Source organism: Coenobita brevimanus, chromosome 46 (assembly GCF_032717465.1).
Source record: "Coenobita brevimanus isolate Jiangsu-jjx chromosome 46, ASM3271746v2, whole genome shotgun sequence".
In the NCBI taxonomy this organism is placed as follows: domain Eukaryota; kingdom Metazoa; phylum Arthropoda; class Malacostraca; order Decapoda; family Coenobitidae; genus Coenobita; species Coenobita brevimanus.
Genome location: NC_136999.1, coordinates 10,770,166 through 10,786,685, shown reverse-complemented (window position 1 = coordinate 10,786,685; position 16,520 = coordinate 10,770,166). Strand labels below are relative to the sequence as shown.

Sequence of the window (16,520 nt, the reverse complement as noted above, 5' to 3'; positions counted from 1 at the left end):
GGATTATTTTATAAAGAACCTTAAACTCTTCACTCCACTACAGTATTTTGAAGTTTATTCTTGCTATCTGCAGAGCACAATACCGTAACTCATCAATTATCCAACGTAATAGAGCCAAGGACATGTCCGGATAGTGGATCCATCTGAATAATGGACTTCTCCCCTGGCCCCTCTTCATTCATACCCTAACTCTGAAAGTCACTGTAAAGGGCACTACAGTACATTATACAATATTTATTCCTGGAGATTTACACTACTCTATCCGGTCAAGTAGTCCTATAAACCACACCCAAGCAATTACCATGGTCAAGCAGACCCATCATCAAAGACAAGTAATTGAAACTGCAGGGTGATACCCTGCAGTGACATGAAAAAAGCATTAAAAAAACAGCCCCAGCCGGGACAAATGTTCGTCTGGCCATAATTTCCACCCGGACGCAAGCATTTTGTCCGGGTAAAATGGAAAAATGTACGAATAATGTTTCAAACAGACAGATCATAGCGTTTGGAAAAAGGATTGTTCAGATAAGGGATGTCCAGATAATCGGGGGATTACTGTACTTCAATCAGATTAGGAGGGATTTTTTGAACTGGAGGGATTAGAAATTCCCTTCAATTAACAGCATCATAGCTAGAGGTCTTCTCAAAGTTAAATAAACTGTCTGGAGGTAGCAAGAATAGGCTAAAATATTCATCACCTTACTGAAGGGGTTAACCAATTAACATTATGAGTCTATGTAATAATCAACTGTTAACATTTTTTTTTTTTTTAACTTTAGTATTCAGTCATTTCATTTGTGCACTTTTTGGTAGCTGTGCAAGTTAAAATACATGTACAGAATATACTGAATTATCAATTCAATACACAACTTAAGCTTAACTTGTGTGTTTATAAATACAGTACCTGGTCCACTAACATACAGTGGCGCTGCGAAAAAGTTCCACGTCCGACATCTTGACCACACAGTCGCACACTGAACCCTTGAGGAATGAAAATGCATATCACCTTATTTTATCCAATGACAATACAGTACTGATATCATTCAACTCAAAGTTTGTTATGTTAAAAATGACACACATGCAGTCTGGGACATTCATTTCCCTTACTTGTCACTTTCCTCTAATGGCTAATATTCCAAAGATGAGAGTGACCTGGTATGTTTATCTACCCTAAGATGACTCTTTGATATGATGCATCAGAGAGGAAAGTTGCAAACAGTAATTGGATAAATTTTTCTCTGACTCTACAAGAATATATATACTACTGTATACAAAGTACCAAGTACATGAACAGCATATCATCCTCATTAATCCCTTCACTACAATGGCATCTTTTTCATTTTACTTTCTGACATCACTAAGTGATTATGTTAATCTTGGGGGAGATTTTTCAATGCAAAAGAGTTAAATATAACCTTAAGTAACCCCCTTAGCTACCAAGGATCCTTCTGAAACTGAATAAAATTGCCAGTTGTCTGCCTGATTAAACTGAAAAAATACATCATTGAAGTGAAGAGAACCCTTTCCTGTAAAAAACTCAAGAACTTACAGTAAACTTCACATGCTAATTAAGATACAGCAGGTGCCAGAGACATGTAAGGGCTGGAGGGTAGTAAAACGGTTCAATGGTCATTTGTTGACTCATTTTTAACTCTTTCTGTCAGATGATGATATTTTATTGACATATTCTTCCTACTTCCAGATGATTTTATTTACACTTTGAGAGACCTCTTTTCGTGGAGAGATAAATTAACGTTATATGGAACATCTTCAGTGAAGAAATAATAATAATAATAATAATAAAAATAATAATAATAATAAAATAAAGATGCATTCCATACTAAATAAAATTGTCTGGATATTGCAAGAATACTGTGAAGGTAACATTCTCTGGCTGAATGATTACAGCAATCTTATTTAGCACAATTTTATGCAACTCATTCAAGCGCATTCAGCATCTGAGTATGCTATTACTGAGAAAAAAGTTAGTGTGACAGCAAGACAATTCTTCTTACTGTGCAGACGTAGCTGATAGTAATAACCAACCGAATTATATTAGGTGCTAACAATTAATATTTTAATATAAAGTCCCTCTTCATAATGAAACACAGTTCATAATCCCTTGCATCATATGACATATTTTAAAGTTTATTTTCATTACTTCCAGATATTATAATTCAAGTGAGGACTGGTCTTTCATAGTGATGGGGTTTATTAAAGCTGAATCTAACTCCTCCAATTCAGAAAGTCAATCCTAATGTGAATAAGATCATCTGATGGTAGAATTAATAATAAATCAAGGGGTTGAAGGTAATAATCCAGTCATGTCATCCATCACTTATTTAACAAATAGTATACAACATTAATTTAGTTGAAGGTATATATTAATCAAGTTGTGTCATCCAGCACTTATTATTTAACAAGTAATATATAACAATGATCTGGTTAGCTTCTACAAAGCATGCACAGTACATTTACAATAAGAAAGATAATATGTTTATCATCTAAATCATTACTGCACATGAGGCACAAAAGTTTGAGAATAAATGGGGATAAAAGAAAAGTGATGATACCCAGGGCTGGTGAGATGTAGTGGTAATAAAGGCAGACAGCAAAATAATGCTGATTTCATGTGTATGGTGTATCAGAGAGAGCATGTAGAAACCGCCAGGCATGAAAGGACTGATCATGCCTGAAAGTGTCTTGAGTGAGCGGAGGTGTTATGTTATTCAGGACATATTATGTGGTGGAGTTGGGGTTGGAGATACCTCTGTGGCTAGGGCAAGGAGTGGTTGGAGGAAGTTCAAGGAGCTGCTGCCTCTCCTAACACTGAGAGGGCTCTCTTTACATATTAACAGATCTTTGCATGCAGCATGTGTTCGGAGTGTAATGCTGTATGGTAGTGAGACCTGGACAATAAAGGAAAAGAATATTTGTAGGCTCAAATGTACAGAAATGACAATGATTAGATGGATGAGTAGCGCATCCTTCAATACGAGGCCTGTAGGGAGTAGGATTGTGGCTGAAGAATGGGACTGTAATGTATTAGTGTTGTGACTGGGAGCAGTAGATTGAGAAGGTCTGGGCATGTTGAGAGGATGGAAGACAATTTGGTGCAGCAGGTGAAAAGTATGAACGTTATGTGTAGGGTTCTGAGAGGCAGACCAAAAAGGACCTAAGACAAGGTCACAGAGTGTGACCTCAGGGATCAAGACCTGAAGAAGAAGGAAGTCAGAGATCGAGCAGCATGGACAGCCATCATTAGGTGACAAGGACAAAACATGCATGCATGTTGAAGCCTTTACAAAAGATACAAATTATACGATTATACACTGTCCACTTTAACTTGGCCTAAAAAATGCCATCTCTCCATGCCAAATGATAAGCCATAACAGGAGATTAACAGAAGAATATGATGCTAAACACAAAGTGCTACGGAAATGCTGCAGAGCAGTCTCTTATCTGCCACAAAGCTACAGGAAAACCTGCAAAATTATGAAAATCTCCAACAAGATATGGTAGACAAAATATAGTCATATCCTATTCAGTATATCACTACATACCTACAAAAGGCTCAGCTGATTCAACATCAAAGCATACTAACCCTACTGCAGATCTGACACATATAAGCTCATGCAATATGGTACTGTACAAGTGCTTGAGTTACAAAAATGCAATGATAATGCCCACTGACCAGAGCATGTTGTTACAACCACAATCATCATTCAACTTTCAAATCTATTGACTGCTACTGGCTACAAGAAAGAAGCAACTCCAGGCCCCAACACTTTTAATGCAAGCACCCTAAAGCTCCTACACAAGAAAGAAGCAACCCAAGGCCCCACCACTTTTAATGCGAGCACCCTAAAGCTCCTACAACACAGGGAGGGAGAAAAGGAGACAGAATTGTGTCTTCCTTCTCTTCTGATTCATGTCCTAAATGACTGAGAAGTATTACTCTTGATTTCCCCACCCAAGGTGATAAAGGGTCAAAGTATTACCAAGCTCATGATAAAATGAATATGGGTGTACTGTATTAACTCGGTAGATCATGGCTTCCAAAACAATTTTGGAACCAGATTCACAGGCTGTCCTTTATGTGGCATAAGAGGCTACATAGCACTTTTTCCTTAGTTATTTATTTTGTATATTATACTGTAACTATCTTGTGTGTCCTTTATATCATTTTAATACTGACAAAATGCATCAATAATATACAAGAGGATATAGTGGTGTAATGTGCAGAAAAAATCGATAAGGAAGAGGTGTTAAAAAATCTTCATTGACACTTAGCATACAACCCTCAATCTGTTCACCAACTTTCAAATGATGGTGTAACCCCACAGTGTTTTCCTACAACAGCAAACTATACTGAACCTTACAAATTAATAGGCTGGACTCTTACAACTGACCTACAATGTGTGTAAGGTTGTGCTACCCATTTACAGAATATGGCATCTACAGGATATGATGCACATGAGGGGAGGTGCTGAGAGGGTGGAGGGACCTAAAACCTTGAATATCATTAGGCCAGGGCTTTGCAAATGCCTATACCTTGGGGCTATGATTACGTTTAAAGGATGCAGGGTTACTGAGATATAGCATACACAAGCTATGATGGATGACGGGGAGCAAGGTGTGGGCGGAATGCGAGTTGCCTAATCCAATGCTCATTTTGGATGAGTGAAAAAGTCACTGAGGGCCCTGGGGGACAGTCATCAGGCCTTGTGAGAGATTCTAACCACTGTATACAAAAAAAGCAATGTGTCCAAAGATCTCATGAACCTGGGGTGATCCTCCCTCCATAAATTCTACTAACTGGGTTATGTCACAAGCAGCTTAATAAGAAGCTTAACTCTTTGAATGAAAGGAATAGTTTTTTGTTTATCCTTCCTATTTTTAAGATTATATTCTGTCTGAGAAAGCACTCTATCAGTGAAAGAAAATAACAGGCTATTTCTAATTCCTTCAATTTGAAAAATATCTCCAAGCTGAATAAACCTGACCATAAGTAATAAGAATAAACTGAAAAACCACATAATCCAACTGAGAATTAAACTTCTTATTGAAGGGTGCCTGTAAATGAGGAAGCAATGAATGAAAAGCCTGTTACCTCTAGCATGTGCAACATTCCTGTTTGTATTTGTTATAATCTGTCTGTGCCTCTTCCATGTGCAACAATCCTGTTTGTATTTCTTATAATCTGTCCACGCCCAATAATCTGTTGTGATGAAAAATCAATGGCTTGAAATTTGTGGTAGTATGGTGACGGTGTTAAGAGTGGTGGTGGCACTAAAAAATTCAAAAGCTTCTAATTCCTAATAAACAACAATTTCTTGTGGTTTCAGACAGATATATGGGTAACAGGAGGAAAGTGCTGAGAAGGGGATGTGTTCTATAGGATGTTATGGAAAAAGGTAAATTTTGGTTGGGGGCAAGAATAGAATTTACTTTTCATATGTACAAGTACCACCTATACAGTGCATTCCTGGAATGGATTCACTAAATACATAACAAGCTTGCTCCCCCTTTCTCTCTCTAAATTTACACAGGTGTACATGCAGGGCAAAAGCAAAAGAATGCATGTCAAAACTAAGTAAAAGAGAAATTACTGGAATCACAGATATGACAGAAAAGATATCCATCCTGCATACACTTAGTACTGGCGGTTACTGTGCACACTCCAGTATTAGTTTCTTAGGGAATATATTAGTAACAGGTCACACTATGTTTTCTAATTGGCGATCTAGTTTTATCATCTGTCACCTAAGGCCACAATCTTATGCACAGGGTGACAGGACAATGCTGGTCCAACCTTGCTGCAACAAGGAGCCAAAAGCCAAAGCTTCAGCCGTTGCCCAGTCCAGCCCGCGACCTTCATTCAGCTTTTCCAACCGGGCAGCAATGTGACTTTTTCTAAGCTGCTTGTGGACATTCTGTTGGTGTTAAAACACACCATTATTCTCCTCCACCATCTATCATCCAAATATATAATGTTGGTCACTCTTTAGTTTGTAGTCAAAGTGCACTGAAATCTTTTAATGGCACTAGTTTTCACTCCCAGTTGGTTGTTTGACATTTTACCTCAGTACAGTGGGACTGGGACATATTAACTCCTGAGAATCTTCATCATCATCTAACCTTGTGTTGCCCCATGAGAAGCATGGGAGCCTGGGGCTAGACAAGTTGGTCCTGACATTTAAGATGAGAGTGACGAGCCTCACTCGTCGCTGAGTGGCATTATGTAAGCAATAAACCCCAACCACCCCTTGGATATAAGCCTGCATAGGCTCAATCTGACTGGAGACCCTTAATTACCTACTAAACCACCACGTGCCATGATTTGGTTATGTGGTTACCACCCAGTGCAGTAAATGGTTTCCTGGTGTACGGGAAACCATTTGGTTTGTCACTCAGTGTAGAGTCACCCACAGACAGAAAGAAGTGGAAAGAATGAAGGAAAGAAAGACAGAAGAGGAAGGAAGGAAAGAAGGAAGGAGGAGAGGAAAGGGCAGTCACCCATGAGCAGCACTACATCGAGTCTGTGGATGGTGAGCACTGTGAATCTTACTTTAGATTTTTGTCCTGATTTCTAGCAGCAGTGGTGATGCTACCCATGTGTATCTTCCAAGAATCATCTATATCGGGTACAATTAACATATGGCTCAGCTTAGTGTGTTTTCTGAACCAAGAAAATAAACTAATCCTAGGATGTTGCATTTGGGGTTGTGCTGCACTAGTCAAGTGCATTAATATTTCTGAGCAAGTAGCAATTTGGTGGTAGGTGGTGGCGACCATCATCCACTCACTTGATGTAGTGCGCCTACTTCTTCCTTAGCCTTTATCATTCTTTTTCTGTGCCTGCCCTCCTCTCTTCCTATTTCTACCATCTTTCCTGTCACTTCTCATTGCTTTTCTTTCCTTTACAGGTGGCTTTACTTTGAGTGACAAGCCAAATGGTTTCCTGCAAGCCAAGAAACCATTTACAACACTGGGTGGTAACCATATAACCAAACCATACGTGCTCCCTACGTGTCAGGAAGTGGGTTGGTGGAGGGTTAGTGTCCCTCCCCGTAAAACAAATAACTCAAAGTCAAATGGCCACCCCTTACAGGATTGTGGAATCTGGCAATAGACAGAGAGATAGAAGCAGCAATTATTTTGAAAGCCAACTATACAAATACATCACCTTAATATATCAGCAACTTCAAACATGAAATATAACTAATACAGCTGGTGTCCACACTAAGGTGTAGAATGTGTCTGAGCAAAATGACTGTGTTTTAACTGAGCTGCTTTTGATGAAAACGATATTAAATGCAGATGGTATTCACCACTGTCCAGAATACAGTAGTTTCACCTTTTGCTTTGGATGAAATTATTTTCATTACATTGTTTGCTTGTCACTAAAATCAAATAAGCAAGTCACAACTTGTCATCTGCACCAAAGCCCTAATTCATGCATTTTGCATATGGTGAGAGCTAAATCATTATTTCTGACGAAATTTTCATCCTTTAATTGGCAAAATCCTATGTTTTAATGGAGGTTCAATTACAAGTACTACTCTTTAAAAAGATCCTACCTTCAGTAAAATCAAGTGCTATGAAAATTTTAATATTGAAAGAGATGGAAACACCCACTACACTGAGATATTATCCTAATCTACAGCCAATACCAGCACTTTGTGGAGGCCAGGGAGACTGACTCACAAAAGCTGAAGGTTTGGTATTCTTGTCTATGATGAATACAGTAAGAGGAGGGAAAAACAATCCAAAAGTTTTCACTGCAATGTCTGCACACTGAATTTCCCAAAATATGGGTGGTTCCCACCATGTGGCAACATCCCTTGATGCAGATTGTGTGACATTCCAGAGCTGCTAAAAGAGCTACTGTGTATGTCTTTGTGCCGAAACATGGTGATATGGGGAGCAGCAGCAATAATGTCATTCTTTAGTGAAGAACTGTCTCTATTATACTTCAAGCATTAAGTTCAAGGATTTTTGTTAACTGTGAGTGAAGGAATGCAGGGAGGCTGGTAAAATGTAACCTGGGTAGATGGCTGCACAGCAAAAGCAGGGGGTTGCATCATGGTAAGAAGGACCATCAGGAAGCAATGAAAATACAGTACTGTACCTTCCCTGAGTAGTACTGGAGCCGATTTATGATTTGTGTTGTACATACTGTAGCTGATGGGAAAAGATACAGAAAATTTCAGTTATTCCTCTAACTGCCAGGTATTCCAAAGGTTCCCCAAGTGGTCAGTCCATGTGAGACACCTATAGGCTGGGGTGACTGGAAACTCTGTTTGGTACTGGATAATGAGGCAATTAGGCCAGTGAGGTCTGTGGTAGGTGGGGGTGCTCACCATCCACTCACTCACTCAATGTAGTGCTACTTTGGATGTCTGCCCTTTCCTCTCTTCCTTCCTTCCTCTTCTGTCTTTCTTTCCTTCATTCTTTCCTCTTCCTTCTGCCTATGGGTGACTTTACACTCCCTCTTCTGCCTTTCTTTCCTTCACTCTTTCCTCTTTCTTCTGTCTATGGATAACTCTACACTGAGAGACAAGCCAAATGGTTTTCAGCACACCAGGAAATGATTTACTACTCTGGGTGGTAACCATATAACCAAATTATGGTGCCTGGTGGTTTAGTGGGTAATTAAGGTGCTCCAATTGGATTGAGCCTGTGTAGGTTTATATCCAAGGGGGGGTTGGGGTTTATTGCTCACGTAATGCCACTCAGAGATGAGTGAGGCTAGTCATTCTCAACTTAAATGTCAAGAACAACTTGCCTAGCCCCAGGCTTCTACGCTCCTAATGCGGCAACATAGGACTGGATATGGATGGATGGATGGATGGAGAGAGGTATATTGTTGCATGTGCTCCTTGAACATGTCACTGTTGCATGTGCTCCTTGAACATGTCACTGGACAGGAACTAGCTGCCAAAAGTTAGCTTGCCTCTGGAGAGGGCATTCACTAATATTATAGATTGTGGACTTTGGGGATGTGGGAGATTGTATATAGCTATGTGCTGTGGTAAATGACCTCAGCCAGACAGAGGAGGGACTCGGATCTAGATGACCCCAGGCATTCTATACAAGCTATGACTGAGGTGCTGTCCAAGGGTTCCTCATGATAGATAAAGAAAAGCAACAAACCTAGTTCTCTATAGCTGATGTGTTGTCCAGGTACCATAACATATGCAGTCAACTGACATGAGACAGAATTATATGTGACTGATCCATATAAACTGTGGCAGCACCTGGCACCTGGATTCCCAGGGACAATGTCATAGGTAGCTTCAAGTCTTCCCATTAGTATCATGTTCATGTGGGTGATATGATGACACACAAGAAAATCTTCCAACTGTCTTCTTCATGTGAAGCAGCTCAGTGTACAGACTAGCCATCCAAAGGTTCTTCAGTAATACAAGCAGTCACTAGTCCTCTATACCAAGGTGAATCTCCGTCTCCTTAAGTTTACCGGTTATTAAGAGGGAAGACCCTTAGAACAAAACAGGACACATACATAAGTTAATGAGCTGGAAGAAAGATTGTCACAGCATGCTTAACCCCAAGAGTACTATGACTGACGATTGTCAGTCTGCAAGTTTACCACGTACAGTCCTATGACTGACAATTGTAGGTCCGTCAAAAACTGGTGAGCATAAAGCCAGCCCTTTTTATGATGTAAATGGTTCCTACCCAATCAGAACTTGGGGATGAGGTGGTGGAAAAGTTCCCATCCCATCACCAGGCCTGTGGGGGACCCCCCCCTCAGCCACTTCTCCACCTCCCTCTGGCTGATTGAATACAGCCAGCTCTGTCCCCTCTCATCCAAACTACTGTACTCACCAATACCACATCTACAATGTATGGGAGGGGGGGGTGTCTCATGCCTGCTCACCTCCCCAGCCCCCCTTCTCATCCACCTCCCTCCACCTCCCTTTTATATTGAATGATGCGAGAATCTCCTTGCTATGATCACTCTGTGTATGTTTCCTCCTGTCATAATACCCCTCACACCACCTTCCCCATATTAGGGATGTGTCTTGTCCCCCCTCACCCCCACCAGAGATTCCCACACCACCTTCCCCACATTGGGGGTGTGTCTCATCCCCCCTCACCCCCACCAGAGACACCCCATCCCACCTCCACCTCCCTCCCTATTCTTTGTCCTGAATATGACGTAGTAATTTCCCTGCCATGATCAGCCTGTTTGTCTACTCTCATCATTTTTTTTTTTCTTTTTTTTTTACCATCATGCTGACTCCTGCATCTAGTTTCATCAACAGAAACATATTTTCCATTGATTTCATTGATTCTGGTAAGGTTCTTTAGTGAAAATTAGGTTTTTGCCAAATATTTCAAGTCTGGGATTTTTTTTTTTTTTTTTTTTTTTTTTTTAACTGTCATGTTGACCTCTACACCTAGTTTCATCAACAGAAACATACTTTACATTGATTTTGGTAAGGTTCTCTAGCAAAAATTAGGATTCCACCCAATTTTTCCCCTTTTTTCTCGCTTACTGTTAGGGGGTACTTTTATAATATTTGACTGGCTGTTTCGTGGTAACAATTAGGCCTAGGAGACTAAGACTGGCACTTTCAGGTGTGGAAATTCAAGCTCTTCAAATCTATTCTCAACCAGGAAGATTTTGATGCACAGTGGGAATTACCTATGTACCACAAATTCCATACACACACACTTCATTAGAAACTTGAAGAGAGCTTCTCCAGCCCTATCTGCATTTCATGAAATCTAGGCCTATGATGAATTTTATAAACTACAAAATCCTGGCACTGGTTGCTGAGAGAGGTAACCTCTCTTTTTAACTGGTATTTCCACTGCATGACAGCAGAGATAAATTAAGAAGTATTTATATGGCAAAAACTTGTTCTATTTACCGAGCTCCTGGATATAAATCACGTTCCTATACCCCAGATACAGTATACCCTCACCATTTGTGGATTCTGTGCATACACTCCCTTGATTATTCCGTGACTAAAGTTATGTACTGTATTTGTTTGGGTTGTGGTGAACTTTTATGTAAGTTCTTAACTTACAGCATGTAGCCTTGAGTTTTAACTAGCTCTCAAAGTCTGCAAACGATATTAGCAGTTTTGTGGACTCATGGTACTTCCCAGACCTTGCCCCATAAAAATAACTGGGGTTTACTGTACATATCTGATTAAGAAACTTACACTGCAGAACCATATTCAAGTAACACTGCTGAGCTCTCTTGACAATGCCAATCATACATGCCACATCAAAGAGAGCAATTCATTATTAAACAAATTTTAAAAAGTACCTTCGTGGAAAAAAAAGCAAAACACTGAATGGGAAAGATGAAAAATAAAGTACCAAGGATGCATTTTAAATGAAAATAAATCCACTACACGAACACATGCATTCTTACAAAATCCAACATAGCTACTTATAATCTGAGCATCAACAAACACTACCAGTCCTTAACTTATTATTGCCCTAACATGCATGCATCAGTTTAACATTAATTACATTATACCTTAAATCTCATATAATTTTCTAATATACCATGAGAATGGAGGGTTAATCAACTCTAGCTACAATACTCAATTTATTAGAGTACTGCTGCATCATGCAAGAACTGATATAATCTGAATCAAATTACAATAAGAAAAGTACACTAAAAATTAAAGTACTGTAAATGAACTTACAAAATTTTCTGGAGTTTCCACTGACTTTGCACCTAAGTATTTGAGAGCTGACAGCTCTACACCAGTATCCCACACCTCCACACATCCAGGTGCTTGAGTTAATCCCTTCCACTGCTTCTCCAAGTGTGTTGCCTGGGAAAAATAGTATTCAGCAAACACATTTTTATGTAGCAACCTATCTATCATTTAACTCTGTACACTCCGTCTTTAGCTTGTATTCTCATACGTTTAGGAGGCTTCCTAGGGCCTCGTCCTGACATGGTAATTCTGCAACGGCACATGAATAACCTCTTGTATATTTATGCAATCAGTGTCAATATTACAAAGTCATAAAGAACAATTAACAGAGTGGGATGGTGCAAAATAAATTGCTACGGAAGAGATACTAGCAACCTTCCTAAGCTATTAAGTCCCCAGTAAACTACAGAAAAACTGCCTATTAAGGTTTCAGTGTTACCAACAAACCTGATTTACTAGCTTCCTCCAACTTACAGTATTGGATATATGAAGAAAGTTCTTGTATTTTGAGAGCCCATCCCACACATATATGAAGGACTTAGCTACTGTATTACCCCATCTGAACTGTAGGAACCCAAATCTAGGATAATATGTCTACCCTACACCCTTAAGACCAGTAGCACACCCCGAAATCTACTTCTCCTCTGAAGGGTGGTGAGAGGAAGGAGAGGAGAAATAGGAAGAGAAGAGGGCAGACACAGGAGAAAAAAATATATATAAAAGTTAAGGAAGAAGCAGGCAGCACTGCATCAAGTGAGAGGATGATGATGGCTGCCACCACCTACCACCATGATGACAGTTACAAATGCAAAAAAATACTGACTCTTTCTTGGGTGAATCATATCTCAAATGGGAAAAAGTTTTTGGCTATGCTATCCATCCATCCATCATCCAATTCAGCACTGCCTTATTAAGAGCAAAGTCCATGGTCAGCTACTCAGTCCAAGCATTTAAGGTGACGGTGACCAGTTGCCTACCCCTCAGTGGCACTCTGTGCACTACATTATCCAAATCACCCCTCAGAATGAGATCCTCAAAGGCCAGATCTAATTAGAGTGCCCGTACTCACTAGACAACCAGGCATCTAAAAATTGTTTGAAGGCAATAAGGTTAAAGCACTACATCAGTACACAGCAAGAAGGCCCACCCTTGATCTCCCTGCCTGCATCAAAGTCTAGCTATGCAATTACACATATTTCAATCCTTATAATATATACTAATATAATGCCAACACTGTGCTGGAAATCAATCCCAGGACTCTGAAATGGGGGCTAGGCAGTTTTCTTCAGTGCCATATGCTAGTTAATTCTGAATGTGTTAATACAGGTTCATTTTACCTTATGAAATACTGTTTAAAGAAAGATACAGTAAATAATAATTTGTCATTATAACTGCATGAATGCATGCATGTACGAGTACACCCGCTTGCATGTGCGCGCACACACACATGCATGCACGCGCGCGCACGCACATGCACGCACGCACACACACACACACACACAAGACAAGACCATTATTCATTCATTCATTCACCATCTAATCAAATCTTTCATAATACTGTACCTCAGGCACATATGAATCCACCAATTTGAACTGCTCAGTTAGGTATGCAGTGTGATCAGCCACAATCTTTAAAACTTGCTCACGTTGTAATAGCCCACACTCCACCAATCCATCTGCATAAATGTCCGGAACACTCCTGCAGATGGATGTAATACATGAATATGGGCGGGTTCAAGCACCCTCTGTTTACTGTATGGGAGTTCATCCAGCTTAACATCACAAAGATTTTTGTCACTTTGCAGATACTTACTGCCCAATGACAAATATGGCAATGATAAGGCTTTACACTTTTCCACAACACTACTTTGTGACAACACGTATATTATTTTGTTAATTTCTTGTTACTGCTCAACATTCAATATGGAGAGATGGTAAACCTCAGCCACATTAAACCTCTGCACTATAATGATGTCTAACTATTGCCAGATGCCTCAAGCCAGTTTGGGGTGGCCACAAACAAATCGCCTCCACGTCGCCCTGTCCCCTGTCATTTCACTGCCCTGCTTCCAACTTACACCCCCCTCTCTCATATACCTCTCCACCCCATCCCTCCATCTCATCCTCGGCCTCCCCCTCCCTCTTCCCCCCTCCACCTCACTCACATACACTCTCCTTGTCAGTCTTTCACCCTCCATCCTCTCCACATGGCCAAACCACCTCAGTGTGTTCCCCATAATGCTTTCTATCACATCCACATCCACACCACAACGCTCCTTTATATCCTCATTCGTCAGCCTGTCTCTCCATGTGACTCCACAGGCTCCTCTTAAATAACTCATTTCCACTGCTCTCACTCTTGACTTGTGTTCTTCCAACAACGTCCAAGCTTCACTTCCATACATTAGAGTTGGTATCACAATACTGTCATGTAGTAACTTTTTCATTTCCATGCTCACTTCCCTGTTTCTTATCACTGACTTCAAAGAACAGCAACCTTTCTTCCCTGCTGTACCCTTTCAAGCACTTCACCCTCCAAACCTCCATCCTTACTCATCACACTACCCAAGTACTTAAATGTACTCTCATTTTCCAATTCCTCACCATCCAACCTCGCTGTACATTCACTGACTTCGCCTCTCTCAAAGACCATCACTTTACTCTTCCCTACATTCACCTTTAGATTCCGGTTCTTACACACTCTCCCAAACTCATCCACCAAGCCTTGCAGCTCTCCTTCGTCTTCACTCAACAACACAGTATCATCTGCAAACAACAGTACAGGGAGTTTCCAAACACTATCCTCTCTCACCAGGGTCACTCCAACATCCACTACCCTACCTTGTACCTCTTTTATTACCCCATCCATGTACAGATTGAACAACCATGGAGACATGACACATCCCTGTTTCAACCCAACCTTCAAAGAGAAAAATTCACTCAGTTCACCATCCACACGCACTGCAGCCTTAGCACCATCATACATACTCTTCACAGGATTCAACAACTTCCCATCTACTCCATACATTCTTAATACTTTCCACGATCCTTGTCTATCCACCCTGTCATACGCTTTCTCCAAATCCATGAAAGCCGCATACAACTTCTTTCCCTTCTCTAGAAACTTTTCCACTGAAGATCTAAGAATGAATATCTTATCGACACAACCTTTTCCCTTCCTAGAGCCTCCCTGTTCCTCTCCAACTAATTCCTCTGTTCTTTCTCTAACTCTGTCAATAAGTATCCTACCATACACTTTTCCTATTATACTAAGAAGACAAATGCCCCTGTGATTACCACACACTTTTTTTTCCCCTTTTCCTTTGTCTATCTATCTATCTATCTATAGCCCGAAGCCCTAATCCCGCAAAGGGTGGCCGCAGACAAAACGCCTCCAAGTCACTCTGTCACCCACCATTTGACTACCCTCCCCATTGTACAAGGGAATAATTATACCTGACTTCCAATCCTCCGGGACTCTACCTTCCTCCCAGGCCAATCTGCACATCTTCCACATCCATTCTACTACTATCTCTCCTCCATGCTTCAGCAATTCACAATACACTCCATCAATTCCTGGGGCCTTCCCCAATTTAACTTTCTTCATTGCTTCCACAACTTCTATCCTACTGATTTCTTCCTGTCTTCTCACCTCCCTCCTTCTCCCAGCCATTCCCCAGCCACTTATACCCACATTACTTCCATCCTCTATGTTCAACAATTCCTTAAAGTGTTCTCTCCATCTGCTCACTTTTTCTCCCTTCTCCACTAGTAATTTACCATTTTTATCTTTCACTCCCCTGCTAACCTCACTTCCACCCCGTCTTACTCTCTTCACCTCTTTCCAGAACATTTTCTTACAGTCCCTCCACTTTACACTCAAATTCCCTCCATATTCCTCATCCACTCTCTTCTTACTCTCTCTTACTAATCTTTTCACCCCTCTCTTTCCTTCTACATATAACTCTCTCTTCCGCCTCTCAACTTCTTCCACGCCCCTGTTTCTCATCCATTCATTGTATGGTTTCTTCTTTTGTGCCACAGCCTGTCTCACCTCTTCAGTCCACCACGCTGTTCCTTGCACCCCCCTCCGTCTTCTCTTCCTCCCACACACCACATCACATGCTGCACATATTTCTTCTGTAAATATCCTGCACACACTTTCCACGTCCTCCATCTGCTCCAATTCATATTTGCCCAATCGTTCCTCCACTTCTCTCTTATACTCTGCCTTTTTCTCATCCTCTTGTAACCTTTCCACCCTCCTTGCAACTACTCCTTCCTCTTGTCTTTCCCTTCTTCTATTTCTCCATCTAACTTGGATCCTAATTCTGGCCACCACCAAGTAGTGGTCAGAAAGTCCACTCCCCCAACCTCTATAAGCTCTTGCATCCATTACACATCTTCACATCCTTTCATCCACACACATATAATCAATCAATGCCTTCCTTTCATTCAGTTCACCACCCACCCTTCTCATCACTTGCCATGTATACCTGTGGATCATTTTATGCCTGAAGAGGGTATTGGCTATCACCAACCCCCTCCCAGCACAAATGTCCACTAACGCACTGCCATTCTCATCTATCTCAGCAGGCACACCCCACTCACCAACTATTCCATCCACCTTTACATTCCCTACTTTACCACTCATATCACCGATCAAAAACACTCTCTCATTCCTTCCAAACTTTTCCATGCACACTTCCACATTTGTCCAGAACTCTTCTCTCACTCTGCTAGCACGATCCTGCGTTGGTGCATACACACACACAATCGCCCACATTTGTATTCCAACTTTCA

General features: G+C 40.8%; 1 protein-coding gene across 1 annotated transcript in view; it reads right to left on the bottom strand.

Moving 5' to 3' along the window:
• The window catches only part of LOC145398628 (2-oxoadipate dehydrogenase complex component E1), a 148,455-nt gene that overhangs the window by 98,426 nt on the left and 33,509 nt on the right, over positions 1-16,520 (bottom strand). The window contains exons 10-13 of the mRNA XM_080271438.1: positions 13,281-13,416; positions 11,700-11,831; positions 5,816-5,936; positions 905-981 (exon numbers count right to left, since the gene is read on the bottom strand). Of these exons, the coding sequence (XP_080127564.1) occupies positions 905-981; positions 5,816-5,936; positions 11,700-11,831; positions 13,281-13,416 (466 nt within the window). The remainder of the gene's footprint in view (positions 1-904; positions 982-5,815; positions 5,937-11,699; positions 11,832-13,280; positions 13,417-16,520) is intronic.